This window comes from Mirounga leonina, unplaced genomic scaffold (genome assembly GCF_011800145.1).
Source record: "Mirounga leonina isolate KUSES-001 unplaced genomic scaffold, KU_Mleo_1.0 Mir_115, whole genome shotgun sequence".
NCBI classification, from domain to species: Eukaryota; Metazoa; Chordata; class Mammalia; order Carnivora; family Phocidae; genus Mirounga; species Mirounga leonina.
Window position 1 is genome coordinate 54,153,677 of NW_023270268.1, and position 26,771 is coordinate 54,180,447.

The 26,771-nt window shown below is 43.9% G+C and overlaps 1 protein-coding gene across 3 annotated transcripts in view; it reads left to right on the forward strand.

Annotated features, from left to right (window-relative positions):
- PPM1L (protein phosphatase, Mg2+/Mn2+ dependent 1L) overlaps positions 1–26,103 on the forward strand; it is a 302,408-nt gene extending 276,305 nt beyond the window's left edge. For all 3 annotated transcript variants that reach the window (XM_034998266.1, XM_034998276.1, XM_034998284.1), the window contains 2 exons: positions 17,172–17,333; positions 20,478–26,103. In XM_034998266.1, the coding sequence (XP_034854157.1) occupies positions 17,172–17,333; positions 20,478–20,824 (509 nt within the window). In that variant the 3' untranslated portion in view covers positions 20,825–26,103. The remainder of the gene's footprint in view (positions 1–17,171; positions 17,334–20,477) is intronic.
- The last annotated feature ends 668 nt before the right edge of the window (positions 26,104–26,771 follow it).

A 26,771-nucleotide genomic window follows, 5' to 3' on the forward strand; every position in this document is an offset into this window, starting at 1 on the left:
TGTTTTCTTTCTAAACACAATTTTCTTAAATAGCATGTGGGTCCATATTCATATTTACAACTTGGTGATGTTTAAGAGCTTTGACATTTCTTAATGTCACTAATTTCCATATTAAGATTTGACAAATATTTGGACTCACGTTAACTCAGATGTCCTAGTCATCATCACATGAAAAGAATATTTGAAAAATCTTTCTCAGAGTATGGAAGAGGAAAAAAGATCCCCTTTCACTGACTTCCTTAACCCTCACCCCCACGCACATACACACATAACCACACATACATGTACACATATGGTCTGAGCTTTCCTCCCCACCAACTTTGTTCCACTAACTCCTATTCATCAGTCAAAACTCAGCTCAGGTATCTTCTTCTCATACCACTGCAAGCAGGTTTCTATGCTCACCTCTCTCAACTTCAACCGAAATAGAATTGTTTTTCTATTCTCTCCCCTCTGGCACCCCACTAAACTGTGACTTCTTCACCTCAAGACTGCATCTTTTGTTTTTGAGTCCCCAGTTCCTATCAGAATGCCTGGCAAGGAGTGACAGTTCATTTGAAGCTATTTATAACCAGAAAGGGCTGGTTAAAAGCTTGCTAAATGAATGAATAACTTCAGCCTCCAGGCTAGTTCGCAGATGAGTTCAGAGGCTATATATGCATCATTTATAAGCTCAACCAGAATCTTGTTGCAGCCAGAGCGGCAGATACTCAGCAAGTAAGAGATAATGCCACGCTGGGGTTTAAGGCCAGGCCAACATGGGAAACCACATGCTGGGGTGCCCTCCTGCCCCACATCCCTGCTGCCTGGCGGTTTGCACTGTCTGTGGGCCAGGACCACCTCTGTGTGAGCGAGGCTCCTGCAAACATTTTGCCTATTCAGGAACTCCAAGGAGTGAAGTAGGTGAAGAGAAGCATTCCCCCTGTGGGGCTCTAAACAAAATTCAATTACATGAATCATACTTCATGTTTAAAAACCTTGTTCTCTGTTCAAGTCAGAGGTTGGCTTTGTTACATTGGCCTGGAAAACAGACTGGCGACAAGTGAAGAAACTACCTTCAGAAGAAGCCAGTTCAACTTGGGGTGGATCCAAGGGAGCGGTGGGGACGTGTGAAGGTTCACTTCTCGCTGCCAAGCAGAGGGGGGGGCTTTCTGGAGATGCCAGGAGTAAAACTCAGATAAACGGAGGGGGTGCCCCTCGAAGTATTGTGATTTTCAGTTCAAAAAATGTCACCGGCAGTTCACATAGAAGTTAGGGGTCAAGAGGGGATTTAGACCTATTTAGAGCACAGTGTTGCCTGTTTAATTATAGAATCTCGTCCTTCTTACCTGACCCGGCCAGCTCCTTTATCAGTTGTGTTCTTGAGACTCATGCCTTAAGTGTCAATTTCAGCTCTTGGGCCTGTAACTGCTGAGGCTCTCTTTTCACACTTGGAAAATAGGAGCTTTTGGGTTCAACAGAGACTCGTGCTAGCAGCCTGGAATATGCCCCAGTTCTGAGGAGGTGCCCAGAGTACCAGACTGAGCTGCTGAAATGCAGCTTAAGTTCTGGTTCCCTTGCAAACCAGCCGCCGATCTTAGTTCCTGAGCCTGTTGCCTCATTTAATAAATGCAAATTAATAATGTCACTCAAGATCATCGGAAGAAGTATTTGACATCACTTCACAAACTCTGAATACTATCCAAGCCTCCATCTGCTGCACTGGAAACGTTACATTCTAGATACCTCAGGACCCCTTCCAGAATGACGTAGTCTCAGGGATCTGGGAGATGGTGTGTGTCCGACGGTGTTTCCAAACTGATCAGCCCCTCACCCTCACTTACGCCTTGGGGTTTTCACTTTATTATTGTTTCTGCCCTCCAAGAAAACCACGTCCTCATTTCCCAGCTCAGCCATGTTAACAAAAAGTTTTCTTTGAATATCGAGTTTATAGATTGTCCTCTACTGATCTTTAGTAGAAGCACATACAAACTTTAGAGAATCCTTAAATAAAGCTGTTTGCTGCCCAAACCGACTGCTTCCTTGCCACACTCCTGAGAAGGTTCTGCATCTTAGAGAAAATTTTAGAAGCCGGACTGAAGGTGTCAGACCTGGGTCCAAATTCCAGCTCTTCCACCCAAAAGCTTGCGTGACCTCGGTGAGCCTTGTGTTCCAAATCTGCACAGTGGATGGGTGATGATGATGATGATACATATTTGGTCAGACTAAGTGAGGTCAGGGTGTGCGAGCGGCAGGCAGAGTGCCTGGCCCGCTGTAACCTGTGTAGATAATGACTTTCATTTTCTTTTGTGACTTGAAATTCTGTAACTCCTCCTCTTTTGTCTCCTGCTCGCTAGCTCCCCCGACCTTGCTTCAGCCTCACCTTCTGTAATGTGACACCCAGGAGGCCAGGGCCTGTAGCAGGAACCACCTGGCTGCCTTGGAGAACTGGCTCTCCCTGGTCAGGGTTTCTTGTGCAACAACTTTGTCACCCTCAGCCTGTTCCAGCTGCCCTCCACCCTCGATGGTCATCCCTTGGCCCTTTCTGGACAGCAGCATCTAATCGTGTCATGTGGTAGTGTCCCAGAAGTGTGATGTCTGCAAACCCAGAGCCTTCTGAGCACTGCCTGTGATGAGTCTGGGGCCTGGCATTCTTCCTGATACCGTTTCTTCCAAAATGGAAACAGGGAAGGCGAAGGCAGTAAGGCTTATTGGTATTTCAGTTGGATAGCCTCAGTCTAACTGAAATGCCAGGTTGGTTCAGCAAGGAAAATTGAACAACTAAACAGAAAGTCCAGTCAAGTCATTGTGGGCCATGGCAGAAGACTCTCAGTGGGAAGGAGGAAATAAATGCCTGACATTAAGAACACAAAAGTAAAAAGCCTGAATTTGGTAAAAGTGAAATAATTTCTATAAATAAATTAAATTAAATGTGGAAAATTAAGAAAATTTTTCAAAAAGAAATTTTAAACCGACTTTAATAACCAGTATTTTCTTTTTGTTTCCATCAAATCTTCTTCTGTGTATATTTACATACCTATTTATTGAAGTAAATGAAAATTGGAATATTTTATATAGTTTTTTTCAAGTAAGACTACTAATGTAATATATTTTTAAAGAAATTTTATGTACAATTTTACTTCATTTTTCATTTATGAGTACTTTCTCATGACAATATATGTTCTTCAGAAACACTAGATTTAATGTTTATACTATGCTTATTATTTGGATATTTCATAATGAATATATGTCTACTCATTTTCATTATTTCTATTGTCTTGCTGTTTTAAATAATTCTGTGAGGTCAGTCCTTGTACATGAAGCTCTGTTCACATTTCTGATTATTTTCTTAGGATAAAATTCAAGAATTGGCATTATTGAGTCAAAGAGTATAAACAGATGTTTATTCTGTTCTTTGTTTCAAAAGTGAAGTATGAAGAAATCCCCTTTAGAAAGCTGTTCCTTTCATGCGTTTTTATTGTACAGATTCTTTTTTTTTTTTTACCTCTTTCTTTGTGCCAGAATTTTTTATACCTCTTTCTTTTGGCTATGTGAATTCATTACCCTGCTATACCTTCAAGAGAGGGCAATGGTCAGGGTGCGTGGGTGGCTCAGTCAGTTAAGTGGCTGCCTTTGGCTCAGGTCATGATCCCAGGGTCCTGGAACCGAGCCCCATGTCGAACTCCCTGCCCAGCTAGGAGTCTGTTCCTCCCTCTCCCTCTGCCTGCCCCGCCCCCATTCATGCTCTTTCTCGTGCTCTCTCTCTCAAATAAATAAATAAAATCTTTTAAAAAGAGAGAGCTATGGTCTCATTTCCTCCCCATCGTCCTCCCTGGATTTCTCCCCACCACCTACCATCTCCCCAAACTGAGCCAAGCTCCTTCCCTGCCTTCACTCCCATCCACACACCCAGGCTCTCATAGCACTGTCAAAGCATTTGCCAGGCTGGGTTCTAAGGTCTGTTTCCATCTGGTCATTAGGCAGTAAATGCCTTGGGATTAAGGACTGTATCTTGTTTATTGTTCCAGCATCAAGCCTAGTAATTTGCATGCAGTAGGCACTGAATGAGGGAACAAAGAACATAAAGCTATTTAGCATGCACGCACATACACAATCTTGTATTTATTATTAGGTACAGGAGATTGATGTATGAGAAAGAGGAGAAAGAGGGTCATTTTCACAAAATAACATGGCTGCGTTTTCTCAGGTTTTTTTTTTTAAAGATTTATTTATTTATTTGAGAAAGAGAGAGAGAACGGGGGGATGGGCAGAGGGAGAGGGAATGAGAATCCCAAGCAGATTCCATGCTGAGCTCGAAGCCCAACGTTGGGCTGGATCTCACAACCCAGAGATCATGACCTGAACGAAAACCAAGAAGCAGGGTTGCCCAACGGACTGCACCACCCAGGCACTTGGTATTGTCCCAGTTGTTGAGGCATAGATGGGATATCACTGTTTGGTATGTGCCCAGATGGGCCAGAAGGATTTTACCAGATCTTCGGGACTGCAGCTTGCCTGGAGACACAGCTTTAGAGTCAGTCTCATAGTCCATTGAACCCAAAGCAAGCTGGAAAGTTAATAAATATTGGATGAAATCGGCCCCAAATCTGATTTGGTTTTATTTATTTGTTCTAAATGAACATAATTATACAGCCTTTATTTTGTCCCTTTAAATGGGGATATCAGTGACTGTGTTGTGTTTGGATGGAAGAGATTGTCTGGAAATAATTTATGTGTAACTGCAGAACCTGCCAATGGCATGCCTCTGAAGGGCAAACTCGGCCTTGGAGACTGTTTCTCCTTCCAGCTAGAATTCTTCAGTAATAGATGCGTGCTAATTGACTTGGTGGCCAGGGAAGTCACGTCTGGTTATCAAACATTGTTGGTACTGGCTATAGTATTTTTAAAGTTAAATTTCGTAACTGCTAGGCCAGGGTAAAATTTAAGATGTTTAATGGGCAATAGACATGAGATATCTATCCTCTATCTATCCATCCACACACACTACACAGCTACAAAATAAACGTATAAAGATGTATCTTCATTTATCTCTCTAGAACTGAATATAACTTGGATTTTGAATCCACATTGGATCTGATTCTAAAATCTTGCTCTGTTTACTTCCAGGTATATTCCATGATTTCCCGATTTTTCTCATGTTCTTCTATTAAGCTCATGTTTTCATTCCCCTCTTCCCCGGGGGTGATCTGAGTGTCTGAGTGTTGTTACTGTCCTGGTATATCTGCTGGGATGATCCGGGTCTCCAGAACCTGTGGTTGGAAGGCCCACTCATCCCAGCTCTGAAGCACCCGAGAGTTGTCCTTCCTCCCTCAGGGGAAGCCCGGCACTTCTCAGTGGTTCGTTTCTTCACACGAGGCTGCCTACATGAGCTCATTCAACCTTTGCGTCCCCATACTGGGACAAAGGTTTATGATTTCCTGGGCTGTGCCCTGGAGAGCAAGGTCTAGGTCTTCCGTGCTTCAAGCTCCGCGTGAGTCTTAGAGACCTACACATCAAAGACGCCCTCCTGTTTTCCTCTTTGTCTCCCCTCCATTCCCCCAAACCCCCACCACTTGGCCAACCTTAGTGGTGGGGGGCCAGGAAGGGAGGACTCATGAACACGAAAACTCGCTGTTTGCTCCATCTTCATATGCCTGTGGTTTAGTCCAGAACCTGGACTGATGGATGCTCAAGAAGATTTTCTCTTGAGAATACTGTTTCTTTGTGAGCTTCCATAGTCTCTTTAAAGCTCAAAAGCTAAACATGACTACTTCTTTCTCTTTGCACTTTGGCCACAGCAATCCTAGTCTTCCCTAGGATGACGAATGCCACAGACTGAATGAAGTAGGGTTGTGTACACACAAGGGGACAGGAACTTCAGGGGATATCTCCAAATGGCCTTCTTCCAACACATGAATACGTAAATAGATTTATAGCTATATGGTACTTTAAATAATGATAACTGAACAAACTCAAAGGCCAGGTTTGTTTTTAATTGAAACCAAAGGGAAGAGGGTTGATTCTACACTAAGAGAAAAAAAAAGTAAAAAAAAGTGTAATTAGTGGTTAAAGCACCAGAGGACTCAGGCTGCCCCCCTCGTTTCCAGCCTTCCTCTCCCCTCTTCTCTCTCTGCCTTTCTCATCTCTGCCTTTTATTAAAAAGCAAATGGCCCTTTTATAAAGCTCAGTTTCTGAAGTTCCTATTATACCCACTCCCACAGCATACATAAAGAAGCAGAGACAGTACTTGTAATTTGCTGGGAACCCTAAAGAGAAGTGAGATATCTCACTGAAGAATTCTCAAATAACGTGAAGACATGAAAAAATGTAGACAGCGCTTCTCTGGCTTGTGTAGGAAGAAGCAAAGAACCAGGAAATTAGTTTTATTTATCATTAATAGATACTGGACTTAGGATCCAGTATGTGATAATATAATTATAAATTAAGTTCAGTAGCATGCTATATCATCTGAACTAATATCAGCAGTAGTTATGAGAAGTGTATCAGTAGGCATCATAAAAGCTTGTCTGCTTCCTTGTACCTCAAAATAGTCATGCCCAGCGAGTATAGATAAAAGCTCCTGTAGCAAGAGGACCTGCTAGCGTTTTGTAAGTCTCCCCAACACATGCGATCGGTTTAATAGGAACCAACTCACTTTAACATGTTCATACTTAACTGAAAAGGAAGGATTAGAAGGCTGTCCGTAAGCCACACTCAAGGGTGAAATAAAGATGATTATTACAGCATTTGAAAGTAAAGTTGAAGAACATTTCAATTTCAAAACAGCAAGCAAGAGCAACAGACGACACATCTATATTTTAACTCTGGCAAAGTGTGAAAATTAAGTGAATCTGATGGGTCAGATTCTAAAAGCTTGAATTATGACCTCCCCCCACCCGATTAAATAGATTATTTTTCATATTTAGGATGTCATACCTCATTTGTGGAAAAAAACCTTTCTGGCACTGATGCACTGTTTCTTATTTCTTCTAGTCATTTTATTAATTACTATATGTTTGCCAAGGAAGAGCCCAAGTATACCTAAATCTAGAATTAAACTACATAGCACTAGGGTTTAAAATAATAGAATTTGTCATCCAGTTGACCAGCTCACATTCAGTGTGTGCCAAGCTCAATGGGTGAAATTTTTGCTCAGGCAAAAATCTGAGGAAATGGAAATTCACAATTTGTAATAGACCTTTTTCTCATAAAATGTTATTCCTGCCACTGTGCCCTCTGGAATGTGATGGGGGTGGGGGGTGTTGAGGCAGCTTTGGGTTGCAAAGGAGGACCCAAAAAGGTGCGATTTGGGGGAGCTTTCTATCTGTGCCCAGCCCAGGGACTCATATAAGCCTCCCTACATATATGGGTGTGTCCCATCCCTGCTTCCTCCCCTTGGAAACCCACAAGGAGAGTTTACCATACTAGAACTTCAGATCTTGAGTAAAGAAGTCCTTAATGTGTCCTCAGTAAGACTCACATGCAGCCTTAGAGATGTTGCTAACAATATTTCATTCTTCAGGTTGGCTCTGGGGCTCCTGCCAGTCTCTGTGTGAAGTAGAAACCCTCTAATGTGCTCTTCTGCTGGAATTCCTCATTGAGTGGCCTTCTTCTATGGTGGCTTTCTTCCTGGGGTGGGTGGGGGCAGGGTACGGCCTTAGAAGCAGGGTTCCCCATATGTACCTAAATATGTATTTTAGTGATTTTATGGAGATGGTAGTAAAATGTCTTAGGGAAGAAATACCTTTTTCTGCTTTGCACAAAAACACTGAATATGGGCTAGCAACAGCCTGCCTCCAGGTTGAAAGCAACGAACGCTCGGGCAACACACTGGTTGAGTTTTGCCACTCTCTAGCTGTGTGACCTTGAGCTAATCCCTTAATCTCAGTTTTGTCATCTGCAAAATGGAGACTATAGTACCTCATAGGCTGTTAAGATTAAAGAAATTACCTATGCCAAGGACTGGGCATAGGGCCTGACTCACAGTAAATGGTCAGTATGTGGTAGTTCTCATCACTTGGCTGGTACAAGCCTCTCTACACACATAGATCTCTTTCCGGACGCCTCCCGCTCTAGGCTCTCATAGCATAAAATAACTTTCAGCCTCATTACTACTATAAAACTCATTACAGTGGAACTATCGGTTTTTAGTATGAATCGTTAATTAGTATTAATTCAATAACCTTGTGCACGGAGTTAGCTGAACGAGCGGTGATTCTCCCGGCCCAGCTACGTGCATTAATGTAACGTTGAAGAGGGCCTGCGTCGGAAGGAACAAGGACTCAGGCAGTAGACGAGAGAAAAGGAATAAAGAAGGAAAGATTAGAGCTCCCTCTTTAGTTCTCCAGACAACAGATCAGCCCTGACAGGTCTGTCTCTGCCGTGGCGTTAATTATTACAAGAAAGACTGGTGAACAAGCTCGGAGCAGGTCAGCTTTGGCGGACTTAAAGATTATGCAGACAGGGGATGGGGGCCAGGGAGTCTTATCTACAAACTACCTGGCACTGTGTCTGTGTTTCAGGGCTCAGCATAGCGGTGGCTGTGGGAGGTGGAGGCTGGAAGTCCCTGCTGACAGTGATCTTATCATTCCCCATGATTCTTTCATTAGTGACTGCCTTCGCGGGCTCTTTTTCCAATATGTTGCTCATCAATATAATTTCTGTCTGTCACCGTGCCCGGATGTCATCTAGGCCCTGGAATTGTGTTATTGAGCTAACATTCGTTGTCAGAACTTTACAAGATAAACCTAATTCTCCTCATCCTATAAATGTGTTGGTTTTCCTATGCTGCATATATTGAATGGCCTTCAGGCTGTTGACACCTTCACCGAAATTCTCTGTCATGCATCTGTGTGTGTGTGTGTGTCCCCGTCTCCCCCTCCCCTTCCCTACCACTGGCGACCTCTTCTCCACCCCACCCCCAATCTCTTGCTCCCTTTCCTAAAGAAAAAAATGGCACTTTTCCTTATACTTTTACAGAACACTTGATGTCACAGAGGGGCGTCACTATGTGGCATTATGTGGGAGCGTGTCCTGGAGCATTATGAAACAAGGCTCCCAAGCCATGTTCATTCTGCCTGGTTTTCCCCATTCTGCCCAGCCTCCCACTCCCACTCCAAGAAAAAATAAAACTACAGTGTCTCTCGCATAAGAAAATGTTGTGGTAAGGTGTATTTCAGAAAATAAGGATTCTCGTGACTCCAGTTTTTATCTTTTTTAAAAAAGATGTATGTATTTATTTTAGAGAGAGAGAGAGCATGTGAGGGGGGCACAGAGGGAGAGTCTTTTTTTAAAAAGATTTCATTTATTTATTAGAGAGACAAGAGAGAGATAGGGGCAGTGAGCATGAGCAGGCACGAGCCAGGAGGAGAGAGAAGCAGGCTCCCCGCCAAGCAGGGAGCCCGACGCGGGGCTCGATCCCAGGACCCCGGGATCATGACCTGAGCCGAAGGCAGACGCCTAACCGACTGAGCCACCCGGGCGCCCCAGGGAGAAAGAGTCAAGCAGACTCCACACTGAGCAGAGCCCGACATGGGGCTCCGTCTCACAACCTTGAGATCACGACCTGAGTTGAAACCAAGAGTCAGATGCTTAACTGACTGCACCACCCAGGTGCCCCTCGTGACTCCAGTTTTTAAATCACAGCTGTGGGCACGTGGAAAGTGGGGGTGGGGAGCACGAGGGGTTGAGGGTGCTTTGACTGGCACCAGGGCCGGGAGTTCTGCTCTGAGGAGAAGTTGAAGGTAGCTCTGCTAGAGGTAAGATGAGGCTATTTGGCAGGGGCTGGGGGAGCTGCGGGCCTAAAGGCAGCTGAGGCTTGCTTGTCTGTCACTGAGTCACTGATGGTAGAATTTGAATCTGAACTCGAACTGTCTGTGGGCCCTGCTGCTGTCACCATGGTTGCTGCTGTTCTCCTGGGCTTTGTTTCCAGCTGTACCGAGATTGTCAGCTCTGCTTTTCCTGTTTCATGTCTTGTATACTTTGCTTCATGCAGTGGATCTGCTCCTGAAGTGCTGTGAATACATTTTGGTTTTAAATGACATATCGTGTTCATCTTAATGCAGAAAAATATAAAGAAAACAAAGTGGTCTAAAATCTCATCACCTATATAGCCCTGCTCATGTATTTTTTTAATAAGGGTATGAATATTTACATGGTTAGAATATACATATTGACGAAGCCCAAAGCATGAGTCATGCCCGTGCTACCACGGGTACATGTTGTAAAGGCACCTCATGTCACCTCTGCGCTTAGCATCGCCCTTAGCATTCAGAGCCTGTGGAGTGTACAAAGCACTATTATGGAATGAGTGCTGTAAGAAGCACTTTCTTTTTTTTTTTTTTTTAAAGATTTTATTTATTTATTTGAGACAGAGAGAATGAGAGACAGAGAGCGTGAGAGGGAGGAGGGTCAGAGGGAGAAGCAGACTCCCTGCCGAGCAGGGAGCCCGATGCGGGACTCGATCCCGGGACTCCAGGATCACGACCTGAGCCGAAGGCAGTCGCTTAACCAACTGAGCCACCCAGGCGCCCAGAAGCACTTTCTTTTAAAGGACTTTCTGATTAAAAAAATATATATATACAACAATGAATAAGGAAGGCATCACCCTGGCCCAAAAAGAGGCTGTTAGTCTAATGAGTCAAAGAATCATTGGACTACAGTTGCCTTTTGTTTGGCTTGCACTGTTTTTTTTAAATAAAAGCTGCCAACACTTAAAAATCAGGAGAGTTCACATAACAATGGCTTCCCTTCAAAAATCTGAAGAAAGGGGCGCCTGGCTGGCCTGGTCAGAGGAGCGTGTGACTCTTGATCTCAGGGTTGAGTTCGAGCCCCACGTTGGGTGTAGAGATTATTTAAATAAGTAAATAAACTTAAAAAAAAATCTGAAGAACTATTCACAAGGGGCCTGCATTCCCACATGGCAGTGACCTTATCGCTGAGGAACTGCTGTCCCCTTCGCATGTGTTCACTGCAAGCCCCACGCACACTCCCGTGTTGTGGACCTGACGCCGAAACCCGAGGCCCATTGTGCCTTGTCCTCCTGCCTGCCTGCTCTTAGAGTAGAAAACACTTCAGAGGGGCGCCTGGGTGGCTCAGTCGTTGAGCGTCTGCCTTTGGCTCAGGTCATGATCCCAGGGTCCTGGGATCGAGCCCCGCATCGGGCTCCCTGCTCTGCGGGAGGCCTGCTTCTCCCTCTCCCACTCCCCCTGCTTGTGTTCCCTCTCTCGCTGTGTCTCTCTCTGTCAAATAAACAAAATCTTAAAAAAAAAAAACCAAAAAACAAACACTTCAGAACCTGCGCTTCTGTCAAAAGTAGGGGGATAAAGCTACTCCAGAAGGGCCACAAGCTTTTTCTTACTGGCCTACTTCCCTGGAGACATTGGAGTTTGCAGTTCCAATTCAAGAGCAGCAGGATATTAAAGTTGAAAAGGACCTAGAGATCAACTCATCCCAGCCACTTGTTTCTGATTTCAGAGAGGTTTGACTGCCTTCCGATTGCTCGTTATTGAGAATGTTCCCTGTACCAGCTTTGTTTAAGTGAATACAGTCACATTTCTATTAGGTGGACTTCGTATCACATAATCAAATTTTTTCCTGACTCTCAAATTTTTCTGTGACTTGCACCAAGGTACACTGTAAAAGGGGGCTAGTTGATGGGGACCATTCAAAACAGAAAGGTAGAAACAGGTCACAGAAATCTTGACTTCTGGGAGTAGGAGAACAGCTTAGAATAGGAAGAAGCGCTGATTGTTAAAGTGGAATCAGACGGTCCAAGTGTGTGACCTGGCCAGGTTGTTATCCTACCCGAGACCTAGTTTCCCCATCTGGAAAATGGGGACAACTATGCTTTATCTTGAAGGGTAATGCAGATTAAGTTACACAATGTGTTTAGCATTATAATGAAAAATTTCAGTCATAGGGTCTATCGTTGTTATTACTAGAGTAATCACTCTGGACTCCCAGGTTTTTTAGTCACGTAGTCACTCAGTACATGTGCCTTGAGCGGTGTCACCACGGATAAGACACTGGAAGTCTCGGCGCCCCATTTTCCTGTCTGCTCAAAGGGGGGCAATAATACCTGCCCCTCACCCACACTGACGAGTCAGGAAATCAACTACAAGTGTGTTTGTGAGCCACTTAGTGGCGTTTATAGTGCTGAGCAAATTGTTATTACCACTTTGCTATTAATTAAACTAAGTTTTAAAAATACTGATAACTAAAAAAAAAAAAAAAACTGATAACTAGGGTTTCCAAAGATGCGCCAACTAACCCAAGTTACTTAACCTCCATTAGGAATTACATTTTTCTCAGGGCACCCTGGTGGCTCATTTGGCTAAGCATCCAGCTCTTGATCTCAGCTCAGGTCTTAATCTCAGGGTCGTGAGATCCATGCTGGATGTGGAGTCCACTTAAAAGAAAAAAAAAAAAGATTTGCATTTTTCTCAAGCTCAACTCACCAAGTGAATGAAGTGCCTAATATCATCCAACCAGAATATTTAGATAAGTCTAGAAGAGATTTTCTTGTGTGCCTTTACTTTGTCTGTCTCCCAGAGATTATATCAGAGGGGAGAATGCTGGTTTAGAGGAATAGACTAATGACTAATTTGCATTTGTGGGTTTTCCCTAAAGAAAACAAGAATTAACAGGACAACGTGAAACTGTGCGAGATTCGCTCAAGTACAAACTGAGGTCAGAAGCAGACACAGAATGTGCCTGTAATGACAGCCATGGGGCACTTTCATCACTTCACAAGGTGCCACGGCCTTGGAGGGTGTGGTGAGGATAGAAGCCCTGCCCATGTTTCATTTGCGTTGGACCAGAAGCCTCAGCTGGCTGGAGGGAAGAACTCGGGACAGGCCTGGGCAGGAGGCTCTCTCTAGTTAGGGGCAGTGTGCCTGTGAGCGGGTTATACCTGTACAGGACGGTCCTCATGTTTTGATCAACGTGTAAAATGTATTTTGCTACAGTTGAGCGTCTCCCTGCTGTGGCAATATCTGGAAGATGGTGTGCATCGCATTATTGACCTAAGTGGACATGTTCGGAGCAAGTCAGAAGGAGCTTAGCATTATGTCAGATCGGGATCAAAGAGACAGTGTGTGATTATTTATTCATTCATCCGTTACTTTGTTTATTCAGCAGATATTGAGCACCTGCCATGTTCTAGGCATCAGCACTGTAGTAGGGAAAACAAGCAATGCCTTTACCCTTGTGAAGTTTATATTGTACAGGGGAAGATTGGCATTAATTAAATTGTTTAAATAAATATAAAGATATTTACACAGTTGTGCATTGTGAGGGCAGTGAGGGGAGTAAAGAGAAGATCTACCCCATCAGAGAAGACCCGTCTGATGATGTCACACTTGTACTAAGACATCCCATATGCATTAATCAGCCGGTGTCAAAGACAGGGAAATATACTAGGCAGAGGGAACAGAAGACAACGAAAGGATTGGCATGTTTGGGCAGCAGAAGGGAGGGAAAGCAAGGGAAAGAGTAGTATGATATGACATTGGACAGTTTGGGTGGGGGCCAGACCATGCAGGACCTGGCCACCATCATTTTCACCTGACGCTGAAATAGCACCACTTAGAAAGGACAGTGGCTTGTACTAGAGTCAACGCAATGAGAACAAGAAAGCTGGAGGGGTTTAAGATGTACCTTAAAGGTAAGAGTGGCAGAACTTAATGCAGGACTGAATGTTAGGAATGAGGAAAAGAAAAGAAGAAAAACAAGGATGACTCCTAGCTTGAGTAACTGGATTGGGTGCCATTTTCTGCGGCTTGAAAGTTAAATAACTTGCTAGACCTCACTCGATTAGGACATTGAAGTCTAGTCTGTGTGAATTTGCTTTTTTTCATTTTTTTAATCTGTGAAGTGAGGTTAATAGGTTAAATTTCCAAGATATCTTCCAGATTTGCAATTACATTCTCTTCTAGACTAAATTGTTGATATAGAAACATCCTGAGGTATTAAGTAATATTGTCAGACCCTGGCATGTGACAAATAGTACAATTATGGAATAAATTTTTTATATCAAAACTTGTGGCCAAAATTTGGGGGGGTGTTTTTTTCTCATGCAAGCAAAAGAAAAGGTGATTTTGTCCATTTTCTCTTGGACATGATGTTTTTCTGGAGTCTTTCAGCAACAAGGTAGTTTGTTCTGTAAAGTAAGATTACATTATAGACTCTCTCTTGCAACCCCAAACTACAACTGCAAGGCACAAACGATAAATTGCCTACAGTGAAGCAGTTTTTGAAGATTATGCTTGGGCCGCCACCCAGGATATAGGCAGGTTTCTATAGAGAGGGAAAGGTGACATTTCAGTGATCCTAAAAACTGCCTGCAGCTCTAATCCACCATCTGGGGCTCACCCGTTTTGGCCAGGTCTAAGATTCTATTGTTAACAAAGGCAGTCCCAGCTGTCTCAAAGCAATAAATTTCTGAAATACATGTCATGAGATAGATCGTTTTTACCCACGAAACAATGGAATTGTGTCCTTGACAAAGGAATTGGCAGACCAGGAATCTTAGGTATATGCAACCACATGTGAGTAAAGCAAAGCAGACACTCTAAATCCACCCAAAGACCCCCTTATTGGACTATAAGCCCCTGAACCAGTTAGGATGCTACAAGGAGCAGAAAAATCCAGCTTAAAAAGCCATGAGCAGTAAAGATATTTACTGTCTCACAGAACAAGCCCCTTTCAGGCTGGTTCAGCCATTCCGTGATATCTTAGGGACTCAGGCTCTTTACCTCTCTGCTCTACCTGTAGCAGAGTGCCTTGACCCGGAGGCATATTGCCTCATATTTCAAGATGGCTGCCACAGTTCTGGGAAACAGGTGAGCCAACACTGGACCAAAGAAGTGGGTCATTTTCTTCATTGTGTCTCCTTTAGTGAGAGAGAAAGCCTTTCCCAGAAGCCCCAAGCAGACATCCCCCTTAAGTCCTTGTCTATGAAACACCCAGGTCTCCCCCCACCCACCGTCTAGAAGGTAGGACATTACCTGAGACTTGTTCCCCTCTCCTTTATTTCCTTCACTCTCTGTGACCTCTCCATTTAGGCTTTAAATAATCGGTCTCCTACCCTCTATCTCTATGTTTACTACATTAATTCAGATCTTCATTATCTCTATCTTTCTCCCTGGTTCCACTTTATCTTCCATATTGCCACTGGAACGATCTTTTAGAACACATATCTCACCATGACACTATCCTGCTTAAAACCCTTCCGTGATTCTTAATCACATACGCGATTACATTGCAATTTTTTTTCTAGCTGTAGGAATGACTTCTCCCCTCTTTTATTAAAAAAAAAAAGACTTACGTGGCAGCTCAGTACAGCTAACAGATGGGTGTAGACCTGCTGTGCTGAAATGGGGTGGGGAAAGGGCCCAGAGCCAGGTGGATCCCCCTGGTCTTCTCAAAGGGACGCCGCAGAGCCCTTCCCTGGATCCCCGGCAGTACAGGAAAATCGAAACACCTCCACGCCAGTTGACACGGACCTTAGGAGTGTCAACCAGGCTAGCAGCACAGGCTTGGATGGTAGTGGAGCCCAGGGTCAGGAACATGGTCTCTCAGAGTGTGCAGAGTGAGAAGGAAAGAGGTGAAGAGGGCTAAAGAGACAACTCGAAGAGGTCTATGAACGCACTGCCCCCAAGCCATGCAATATCCAATAAAGTTTCTATTTCACCTTCAGACTTTACGAATGTGCCTTATAGTCTCTGATTGTGTTAGACAAGTTAACCTAATCAGATGCTTGAGGACAAAGTGAGAATGTTTGAAAACTAAAAGGCAACTAAGCAAAAACTGAGAATAACAATCTCTAATGGTATGAATGGTTTTTGTGTTTACGTTTTCATTTTTACAGTGTTTTTTAAAGGTAAAAGATTTGCAATTTGCTTGGAATCCCTAAGATTAGACTTTTTTTTTCTTTCACAAAGCTTTTCATATCAGAAATCCTGAGTTGACCAATATTTCATGTATTTCCATTGCCGACCAAGGCAGTTTTGAGTTAAATGGCTTAAGAATGGAATTTCAAACTGAACTATAATACCTGAATATGCTAAATATTCTAATTATTCTCCCTGCTCCTGATATTGACCTGTATTTATTCTTTGTGTCCACTTAAGAATTCAGTCTTGTTTATTGTTCTGTGAAGGCTAAAGAGCTGTTTAGGTGCAGTTTACATTCTGTTATAGAATAGGACCTTCTAAATGAGGAGGGAAATATTAATGAAGACACTGATGGATAATTTTCACAAGCAAAGGCGTTAACAGTTTCAAGCAACAGCTTAATGGGTCGTACATTTCAGCAGGCATTTGCATATTCAGTGACACTGTCAGGAGGGAGGCAGGACAGAGGAAACAGTCAGACAGAGGACACCAGGCAGGAAATAAGGCCAGGCTCCAGGGGGACCACACTGTCCATCTCTATTTGCTTTTATCCATTCTCATTTCAAGAGGGGTTTGAGAAGAGCTTGTCCTTTTGTGTCTTTTATAGGTTCCAGGCAAGCAGGTCGTCCGTCTGGCTCCCCTTCTGGCTCTGACCACCCCAACCCCCACCTCCCATCTACCTAGATCTCATTTCTGTCTTCACTGTAGGTTTTTCTGCTTCTGCTTTATAGTCTGCCCCCATCACACCCTGGAGCTGACCTGTTTCTGGCTGCCCGTCTTTGCATCAGACTTTGTATAGGCATCTCCTTCACGGCGCCATAGGATCAGGCTGTTGGTATCTGTCATTTACTGCCTCTTCCAGACCCTCCAGCCGAGGAGCTCACAAGACCCCCCTCCTCCCCACTTTCAACTGGGGCTCCACAGAAATGAGGCATCAATGAGAAGCAAAAATAATATATCAACTGCCAGAAGCTTCAGACTGATTTTGATTCTCTCCTAATCCTTTTAAATGTGATATGTGTTTAAATTAAGAGGAGCAGAAACAAAAATGATTTGGGAAAATGATAATGTTATCCTAGCCTATTTCAGTAACATTCTAACATGGTTAAGAAAACTGCCTGTCAGATTTGATCAGTGTTGTTGAAGTGAACAGCCATCATTCTCAGGAGTGTCTGGAGTTAAATTCTCACCCAGCAGGAGCAGTTTTAATGACCGAAGAATCCAGTAACAACAAGAAATAGCTGAATCTCAACGCACCGCTGACCTCTTACAATGCCTCTCTCCTCCGTTTCCCAGGTACAACGTGTCTGATTGCTCTACTATCAGACAAGGACCTCACGGTGGCCAATGTGGGTGACTCGAGAGGGGTCCTGTGCGACAAGGACGGGAACGCCATTCCTCTGTCTCATGATCACAAGCCTTACCAACTGAAGGAGAGAAAGAGGATAAAGAGAGCTGGTGAGCTTGTGAACACCTCCAAGTACTGTCTGCCATCCTGTCCGGTGAACAAGGTGGCTTGCGTGGACTGCCTGTGGGGGATAAGATATTCAGTTACCCTGTGACTAGTAGATCAGCACAGAGGCTGCTGCTGAGGTAGCTGAGACTTGACTTTGTGACATTTCTTGGCAAATAAATGGCCACCGAACTTGCCCTCCTCGTGGCCAAAGATTCCAAAAGAGCCCCCCAAAAAGCCCTTTCCTAGTTTAAAGGCTAATGAGATCTTTGGGCTCCTGCTTGCCTTACCCTGCTTCCCTCCAGCCACACCAAACTAACCGTTCCCCAAGTGAGCCATGTTTCTGCTAGCTCTGTACCTTGGCAAGTGCCAGCCCCACCAGCCAGTGGATAACAATTACTTGTCCTTTAAGACCCAGTTTAAGGGTATCCTTTTGGTAAGCCTTCCCTGTCACTGCACCAAAGGCTCCCCCAGTCTAGGTTAGGTGCCCCTTCATTTTCCCAATATCCTATTTGGGTAACCTATTGGGTTACCTTTCACAATATGGACATACCTGGCTCTCTTATCTGTTCTGCCTTCCTGATTGTGAGCTCTTTGAGGGCAGGAATTCGGTCTTGTTCCTCTCTATACTCCCAGCATCTAGCTCAGTGCCTGGCACAAGTAAATATTCTGGGGTTGGGGGGCGGGCTCTTTTCATTTTTTTTTTTTCAACATCTAGAGACTGGGCATACAAACTTACATTCTGGAATTGGGATGGGATGGGGAATGTTAACAATAAATAAGTAAAAATAAGTAAATTATCTAGTATATTATAAAGTGATAACTATTATGAAGAGACATAAAGCAGGCAAGGGAATGGGGAGTATCGGGGGTGGTCACTACAGGCCTCACTAAGGTGATATTAGGACAAAGACTTGAAGGAAGATTATCAGTTGATGATTACATTTTCATGATTCACTTTGGGGGATTCTTTTCTACCTCATGGAAAGGAGGACTCCCTCCCTCTCCAGACTGACAACTGCGGCATGTTGGCTCTGCACAATATGCCAGGCGGCAGGCCCAGCTGTCCAAGGGGAGCTCACGTACCCTGGGTCTCTAACCAGAATGGGCCCCTGCTGCCTGGGGTAAATGCAGTTGACTTTCTCTCTCTACAGGTCAGCCTCTGCCCGGAACCTAATCAACATTTGAGTTTTCACAGTAGGAAACTGTACTTTTGAGTCAAAAACTGTTGAAATGTATTACAACCTCCTGCTTCAGTAACTGCTTGAGATGCAGAATAATTTTTAATGAGAGCTTTAGTCAGGCTTTTTGTTGTGGGATGGAACAAACTATATTTTAGGAGTATCTATCAAGCTCTGATGAGCTGCAAGCAGTCTGAGCAAATACTCTGGCTTCCTTACTTACAAAGACACCATTTCCCCATGAGTCTGCTGTGACCCTGGACTTAAGATTCAGTTAGCCTACTCCACGCAAGGATGTGTGTACGATACCTGGAAATGTCATCTTAGCATCCTGCGTGCCCTTCTGCAATGGCATTCCCATTGTATCCTCTCTCCTCGTCCCTGCCATACCCCCCACCTGCACCCGCACCCTCCAGGGATGCTTTATAGAGGCCAGTTTGGACACTGTCTCCAAGGAGGTTAATCTAACCTGTGTCAAGGGGTATTTTATAGCAAGGCTTAAGGGACAGTGATTGATTTTATTACCTTTACGTGTATTTTCTCTGACCTCAGCCTTCCTTTCAGGACACCTTTCCCTGTCCTACTTAGCATAACAATACACTACAACCAGTCTGGGCCAAATACGAGTTGGTCCTTCTGTCTTCACTCCTTTTATTGTTTCCAAGAACAGCAACATCAGCTGCCATTTATTGTTTGCTCACTCTGTGCTGGGAGCCAAGCCTAGTTCTTTACATATGATTTCTCTTTACTAACCTTATGAGCTTGATAATGTTATCCTCATTTTACAACCGAGGAAGTAGACCCTCAAAGAGGCATGTGTGCCCAAGGACACACAGCTAGTGAATAGTGGGACGAGAATCGAGACCCAGGACACTGACTCTGGAGCCCATGCTCTTGCCTACTAGACCACACTTCCTGGAATGTTCTCATACGTAGAGGTCCTACCCATCATTCAAAGCCTCGCTTTATTGCTCACTCTCCCTGATCATCACAACCAGGTATCATTGCTCCTCCTTCATCTGACTATAGCATTTAGCAGGTACTAGTTTCTTCTCGAAAGAATACTGCTTTGTGCTCATAGTTGTTAATACATGTAGCTTTTCCTTTCTGCTAGACTATCTGCTTCTTTAGAGAAAGGTCTGGATCTTGTATAAGTTTATAGCCTGCAAAATGCCTTGCATGGAGTATACATTTAATAGATATCTGACAAATAATATGTGAATGAACAAAGTCCTTGCTCCCTTAAAGAAAAAATAATAATAGACAATATTGAGTGCATGGAGTGCATGTGATACACAGGCACTATGCTAAGTGATTTATATGGAGTAACTCCTTTATTTCTCACAACTCAGTGGAATAGGTACTATTATTGTCCCCATTTTGTAGCCAGGGCAACCTAGAATCAGAAAGCTAGAGCTTCTCAACTGAAGTGACAGAGCCAAGAATCAAATCTACGCAGTCCGACCCAAGAGCCTGAACCTTTCTCTACTGTGCTAAAATACACCCTTCTTTAATCCCAATCCTATTTGGGGAGCTGTTTTGAGATCTAGATGCACCCAGGGGCAGCCTAAAGCTAAATGAAGTAGCCCAGTGGTGTCTCTGGTTCCCGTCCTCATGCCTTTCAGCGCTCTTTGGCCATTGTCCTCGAATCCCTACCCTAGGGCTCCCTACTATCAATCAAGGAGCCGTCAAGGTGTTGTTAAGTTAAAACCAATGCCCTCATCTACATGCATCTGCCTACCCTCACTATTTTTACTGATATATTCCTCAGAGCCTTTAAGATGAGGATCTCCTGGTAGAGTGTGAAACCTCAAGCCATACGGCGGGAAGGCTACTCCTTCCTGGCAGTGCCCAGGGAAGGTGAGGGGGGCACATGCAGGAGATGAGCCTTGTGTACGTGCACCCAGATTCTCCCGTGTGTGTGAGATACCAACTGCTCAAGCTAATGGGCTCATTCTGTCTTTGCAGGTGGTTTTATCAGTTTCAATGGCTCCTGGAGGGTCCAGGGAATCCTGGCCATGTCTCGGTCCCTGGGGGATTATCCGCTGAAAAATCTCAATGTGGTCATCCCAGACCCAGATATCCTGACCTTTGACCTGGACAAGCTCCAGCCCGAGTTCATGATCTTGGCATCAGATGGCCTCTGGGATGCTTTCAGCAACGAAGAAGCCGTTCGATTCATCAAGGAGCGCTTGGATGAACCTCACTTTGGGGCTAAGAGCATAGTTTTACAGTCATTTTACAGAGGCTGCCCTGACAATATAACGGTCATGGTGGTGAAGTTCAGGAATAGCAGCAAAACGGAAGAGCAGTGAACCCTTCTGGGTCTCGGCTGCCCTCGCCTAAAGGACTCTCAACACACTGGTCTCTTCTAATGTAGTGAAAGCGTGGGAGTTACAGTTAGGATCAGCCACCTAGACGTGGGATTCCCCTCCCTGGTGGGCATAGGTCTATATGCAGTAATGAATAGAGGGTGCTCTTGGCCCACATAGCTGAGAGGCTGGAAAATGGTTTCTTCATGTGTTCCCAATTCTTTCCTCCGATGTTCAAAATATATAAATATATAGCTGTAGATTCACAAGTATGACGTGAACGGCACATGTGCCATATATTCTCCCCTTTGGGATTCTTTTCAAGACCTCTTCCAGGATTCTCCAGGCATCAGACTCTGTCCTGTCTTTGGAGTGGTGCACAGAGCAGGCCTCCGGAGCTGCAGGGGACGGGCTGCCGCGGCCCCTGTGAGTCTGGGCGGACGGGCCGATGCCCGCTGCTGAGAGGCAGAGCTATCCTGAGGGGGCTTTGTCCTCCTGAGCCCAGCTTTTCTGCTCAGCAGCAGCCCAGACACAGATGTGAAATGGTTTATTATTCCGTGGCCGCTTTTGGAGACGGGGGGAAGGGGGGAGGATGAGACCGCCCACACAGCACACATAACCTTTTCCCCTGGCTTCCTTTCTTACTTAAATAGACTCTGTGCCACCTGACCCGTCTCCGTGCGTTTATCCTAATCGTGCATGACCTTAACCTTTTGCTTCTACCTTACCTTATGTAATAGGCAGCTGTGAAACCACCACCAGACACCACGATTTTTTGTCTTACCAAGAAACCTATTAGGGGAAATGGATAAAGCAAATCACAATACCATAATTTCTTCACTCTTTAAGGGTAGATGGAGGGAAATAGCGGCCAAATAAGTCACAGTGTCCCCTGGGAAATCTGCTGTTTGCGTTAGGAGAGAAAGCTGGGGAGGTCACCACTCTGAACTGAGCTCCAGCGGCCGTTTTTGTGGGGGTTTTTTTCTTCTCTCTCTCCTGTCCCAGTAGCCTTCAAGTGTCTTTCAAGCGGTGTTCTGATCGGCACAGCCTTGAACTGCGTGTGTGTTCCTTGAAGCCGAGGACACAGTGCCCAGCGGAGCTGGGCATTTGGTGATAAAATGCTGGCGCGTGCTTCCCCTTGACAGTGGAGAGGCAGCTGCCTATAACATTCGGTTGCAGATCACTGTCCACACCAGGTAGCTTTCCCCAGGCAAGCACAGCCCGCCCCCCCGCCACCCTGCGTTCCGCGGCAACCATGCTCACTGGCTGGGAATTCAAGCTCAAACCTGTATTGTTAAGTGGCTCAGAGTTATTTCGGGGCCAGGCTTGCTGCTCTTCGTGCCCTGTCACCAGAGTCATGTTTCCAAACTCAGTGTTTTATAAATTAATTGACCGAGTGCTGGGTCAGCCCGTTTGCCTGGCTGAGGTGGCTCAAACAACCAGACAAGATTTTTGTTGTGTCCCCACCCTTCTGTGTCTGAAATGTTGAGGTGTCCACCTGGTTTTGTCCTTCTCAAGTGGACACTTGTCTTTAGAGCTTCTCAAAGGTCCAGTTCACTGGCCACCTCCAGCCCACAGTGCCCCTCCTTCCCCTGCCCTTCTTCAACTGTGGAGCTTTCCCGAAGCAGGTTCCAGAGGAGAACTTGGGAGGATGAAGCTTCCCTTGTGGCTGCCAAGGGCTGCAGCCTGACTCGATTCCTCCAAGCACTTACCGTCCTTTGACTGCAATGAGAATTAATAATGGTTTCCCAAGCGATCTGCTCACTTTTGTAAACTGTAACATTAGAATTTCCAGCATTAGAATTAGAACCCTGGTTATTTTTTTTTTTAGCTACAGGAAGTTCTAGTACAAAATACCTGTCACCATTTTAGATTGAAATATTTGCCTATTGAGAGACAATGAACAATTGGATGTGTGTATTTGGGGACGGGGTCAGGGGAGAGGAAGATGGGAGACAGGCTGGTTGTGCTCAGTGATGGGATGGGCAAGCCAGGTGGCCTTGCTTGGAGATCTAGGACATCCTGACTCTGGCGAGTTACCAAAGCCCACCATCTAACTGAAGGTCAAGAATAAGCAATTTCAGCATTTTATGCTACCCAGTCCAATTTCCTTTTTTATTTTTAACTTAACCCTAAAATTTATATTGACAAGGGAAAGAGATCTTTTAATTCCATGATCATTATTAGTAAGATGAAAATAGACATGTTTTGGTGAAGATGAAAAAGCAAAGCTACAGGAAGTTAGTGTTTGTTTACCCTGAGCAGGGTCTTCCTGGGTGGTGCCGAGGACAGGTGTGTTGGCCTTCCCCTCCAGCTGAGGTTACCGGGTGTCTTCTAGTTTGTAGAATTAATTCATTTCTGAATTTAACCATGTAGTGTGTGTATTTCCTATTCCCTTTCTTTCTGCCTCTTTTCCTCCCACTTTGGCTTGTAGATTTTTTAAAGACAGATGTTTTAGGCAAAATAGTAGCAGTTTGATTAAGAGTTATGTCTAAAATCAGGGAACTTTGCTTCCTTCCCCCGTCCTGGAGCTCTCCCTCTGCCCCTCGTCCAGCTGTTAGGGGTCTGCAGACATCACTCCAGGGGTGCCCTGTGGCTCATTTTCTAGGGACAACAAGGGAAAAGTTGAATCTAGCCTTTAGGGAAATTTTTTTGAGAAGTTTGCATGTGAAGCTTCCCTAAACAGCACTGCCAAAGCTTTGGAATTATCACATGAGGCTGCCCAGACTCCCCAGCCCGAGTTCGCATTGCCAATAGCCCCATAGTGCCAAATTTGGGGATGGTTTTTCATTTCTTTTACAAATGAAGTTGGGAATGAATGACCACATGCTTACGAGCCCCCAGCAAGATGCCAAGCGCAGACCCTCATGAATGCACCGCTCTGCTGTTGTCCCCCCCAGCAATTTGTACTCTTAACATGGGTTGGGATTGGGGGGAGGGGATAGAACAAGATAGGGAAAATTTTTTTGAAAATTCACTGTATTTGCAATTCTCGAATTAAAGGAATAAATAATACTTACATTAAAAACTACAAAGCTAGTTCCCAAGACCTGCATTCATTTTATGTGACCAACTTGCCCAAGGCCCTGAGCTCTGAAGTCACTATTCTAATACAACATGACTGTGCGTATATGTACACATTACTGGTAACCAGCAGCTACGTTCTATTCCTTGCCTTAGATAGAAGGTATTGGCCTCTTGAATCTTGTCTATGTAATAAGAGTATTACAGAGAGTGTTTTCTAGAGTGAGGAGCATATGCAATCTGGGTAATTTAAAACAGGGCTTATTTCATGCAACTGTAATGATTTCAGCCCACATACATTCTGTGCAAACGGGATTGCGTGAGGATGATGGCATCGTTTCAATCCTATCTGAAGTCATTCTGGGAAACTGATGACATTATTGAATTGGATCACTTGGGTATCCGGCAATACATGAGGGATATGCAAAGGAGTGATCACCTTTTCCTTTGCCAAGTATATCTTGATTTTCCGGATTTTTTTCCCCCTGAATTATTGCCAGATCTAATGCTCTTACAACCATGTCAATGAAGAAGGTTTAGAAAGGGCAACATTTCACTGTACATTTGAAAGTATGTGAATACACACTCTGGATGAAGCTTTATTCTTCCATGATTTCAGAAATGATTTTTTTCTCCTTTGACCCATCATCATTAGACTGATCTTCCCTTAATATTCTCCTAAAATTGCCTTAGCCGGTCACACCAGCATTCCTGAACCAGCTCTGCAGAAATGACATGACTGTTAGATACACACTGGGGCCTATTTAATTAACTCTAGGTTAAATCATTGGTATCTAGACTTTGGAACTACTTAGTTGAACACTGCAGGAGTAATAGAATCCAGTGTTCCCCCAGAGTGTGTTCCATAGAACACAAATTCCAAAGATGATCTTCCAAATATAGGGTTCCATGGTCAAATGAGTTTGGGAAAGATACTATCTTAAAAAGTTAGTGCATATAAGCACATAGAAGGTTTTATTTAAATGTCCTATAGGTGGGCGGTGAGGAGAAGAGAAGAAACACACCACAAATGTAATTTCAGTTAGCTCAGTGTTTTCCAGATTAATTTGGCCAGAGAAACTTATTTTGAGTAACACCTAGTAACATTCCAAGGAGCTTGTGTTCCACAGGACCCACGTTGGGAATTTCTGGTATATGGATATAGTACTATTTTCTCATTCACTACAACTCTTAGTGGTAGCCGCACAATTTGCAATTTTGAAACACTAGTCCTTTTCACATATGAGGCTGATTTGTTAATGAAAGCGGGAAGAAACAGTATGACTTAGCAAGACCCATCAGCAGCTTCCCATTGATAACAGAAGCCCAGCAGTCCTACCTGAAGCTCTAAACTTCTCTCTTTTGTGTTAATAGGCAGGAGCATTGCCATATAGCTAGGGATTTCTCATATTCATTCCAAGAGCTTTCCGTTGTGTTTTTGAAGTCATCTTTGCTTTCCAGATTGAATCAAAATAAATATTTTTACATCTCATCACTATGTGAAAGTTTAGAAATATATATTTAAAACAGTAGAAAAGGAGGAAAAAGACATTTGGTTATAATTCATTTTAAAATTTTAACTAGATTTTTAAAATTATGTATCCATTGTATAATAATGGAAATGTGAACTATTAACACTTATTTACTCTTTGTCTTCTGTCATTCTTTCCAGATTCAATGAAATAATCTGAAATCAACCAAAGCTCATTTGTTCTAAAATCCCTATCCCATGTTGTCCCACTTTTCCCATATTATGTATAGGATTAAGTTTGGTGAGTTATCTCTTGACTAAAATGTAGGGCTTGACTATAACTCTGTACTCGTCACTCTCGGCCTGGGCAGGCCTGGGACGCTCTAGGGAATCCTGAAATAACAGATGAAACAAATTTAGTCCAAAACACCGTGCACAGTGAAGTTAGGGTAAAGTCATTAATCAGAATTACCAGGAATACATCCACCCTGTGGACATTATCCAAAATAGTAAAAAACTGAAAGTAAAACTGCTTAAGCTAGGTGGCAGATTTCAGAGGGCAAGTGACAGTTGAATTAGATATGTGCTTCTAGACATGTTTGGTAATATGTAAATTTTTTTTGCTAATTCTTAATGTCGATGCTTTGTCCATTATTTTTTCTTTTTACCACTGTTAAACTGCAGACTGTTTAACTAAGAGTGGATTGTGATCATTTTGATGTGTTTAGTAATAACCACACCATCATTTGTACAATCACTTTAATAAATCCAAGTTAAGGACTTTGAAGAGAGCATGAAGTAGCTATTCATTTTAACGAATCACAAAGGCATTTTCATAGTTCAAAACTCTGCCAACAAGCAAGCAGCAAAGATGCAGTTTATATTTAGAGATGTGGTTCCATTTATTCTAGAAGTCCTATAATCTGGCATTATTTAACCACAAAATCCCCTCTGACATTTGCCAAATCCAAATTAATCTCAAAATCTCCGAGGACCTGAGTCCTTGGCTCTGAGCACAAGCAGACTGCTATGGAGGTTCTGGGGGCAGATTGTGATGGGGGAGGACTGGGGGCTGGACAGTGTGCCTGGGTTGCTCGCTGTCTCTGTGGGAGAGGGACCGTGTATCTGCCACACTCTCTCTTCACCTTTTGTCATGAGGAAATTCAGAGGTTAAAGATGATATCATGTTTCTATATAAATCTGACAATGCATAATTTAAAACATGTTCACACAGAAGCAAAGACAGAAGTAATAATCAAGGAATCGGGGAAGAAAACCTGTAGGGCACCCAGACTTTAAAAATGTAAAAAAGTAGTTTTTCCAAAAATCAGACTTCGGTCATAGCAACTGCGGACACCTGCACACAGATCAGTAGAAGGCAGTTTTCCCACATCTCACCTATTCAAACAAGAGGCTTCCTACGTAGAGTATTGGCTAATGCTTTTTTTTACGTGT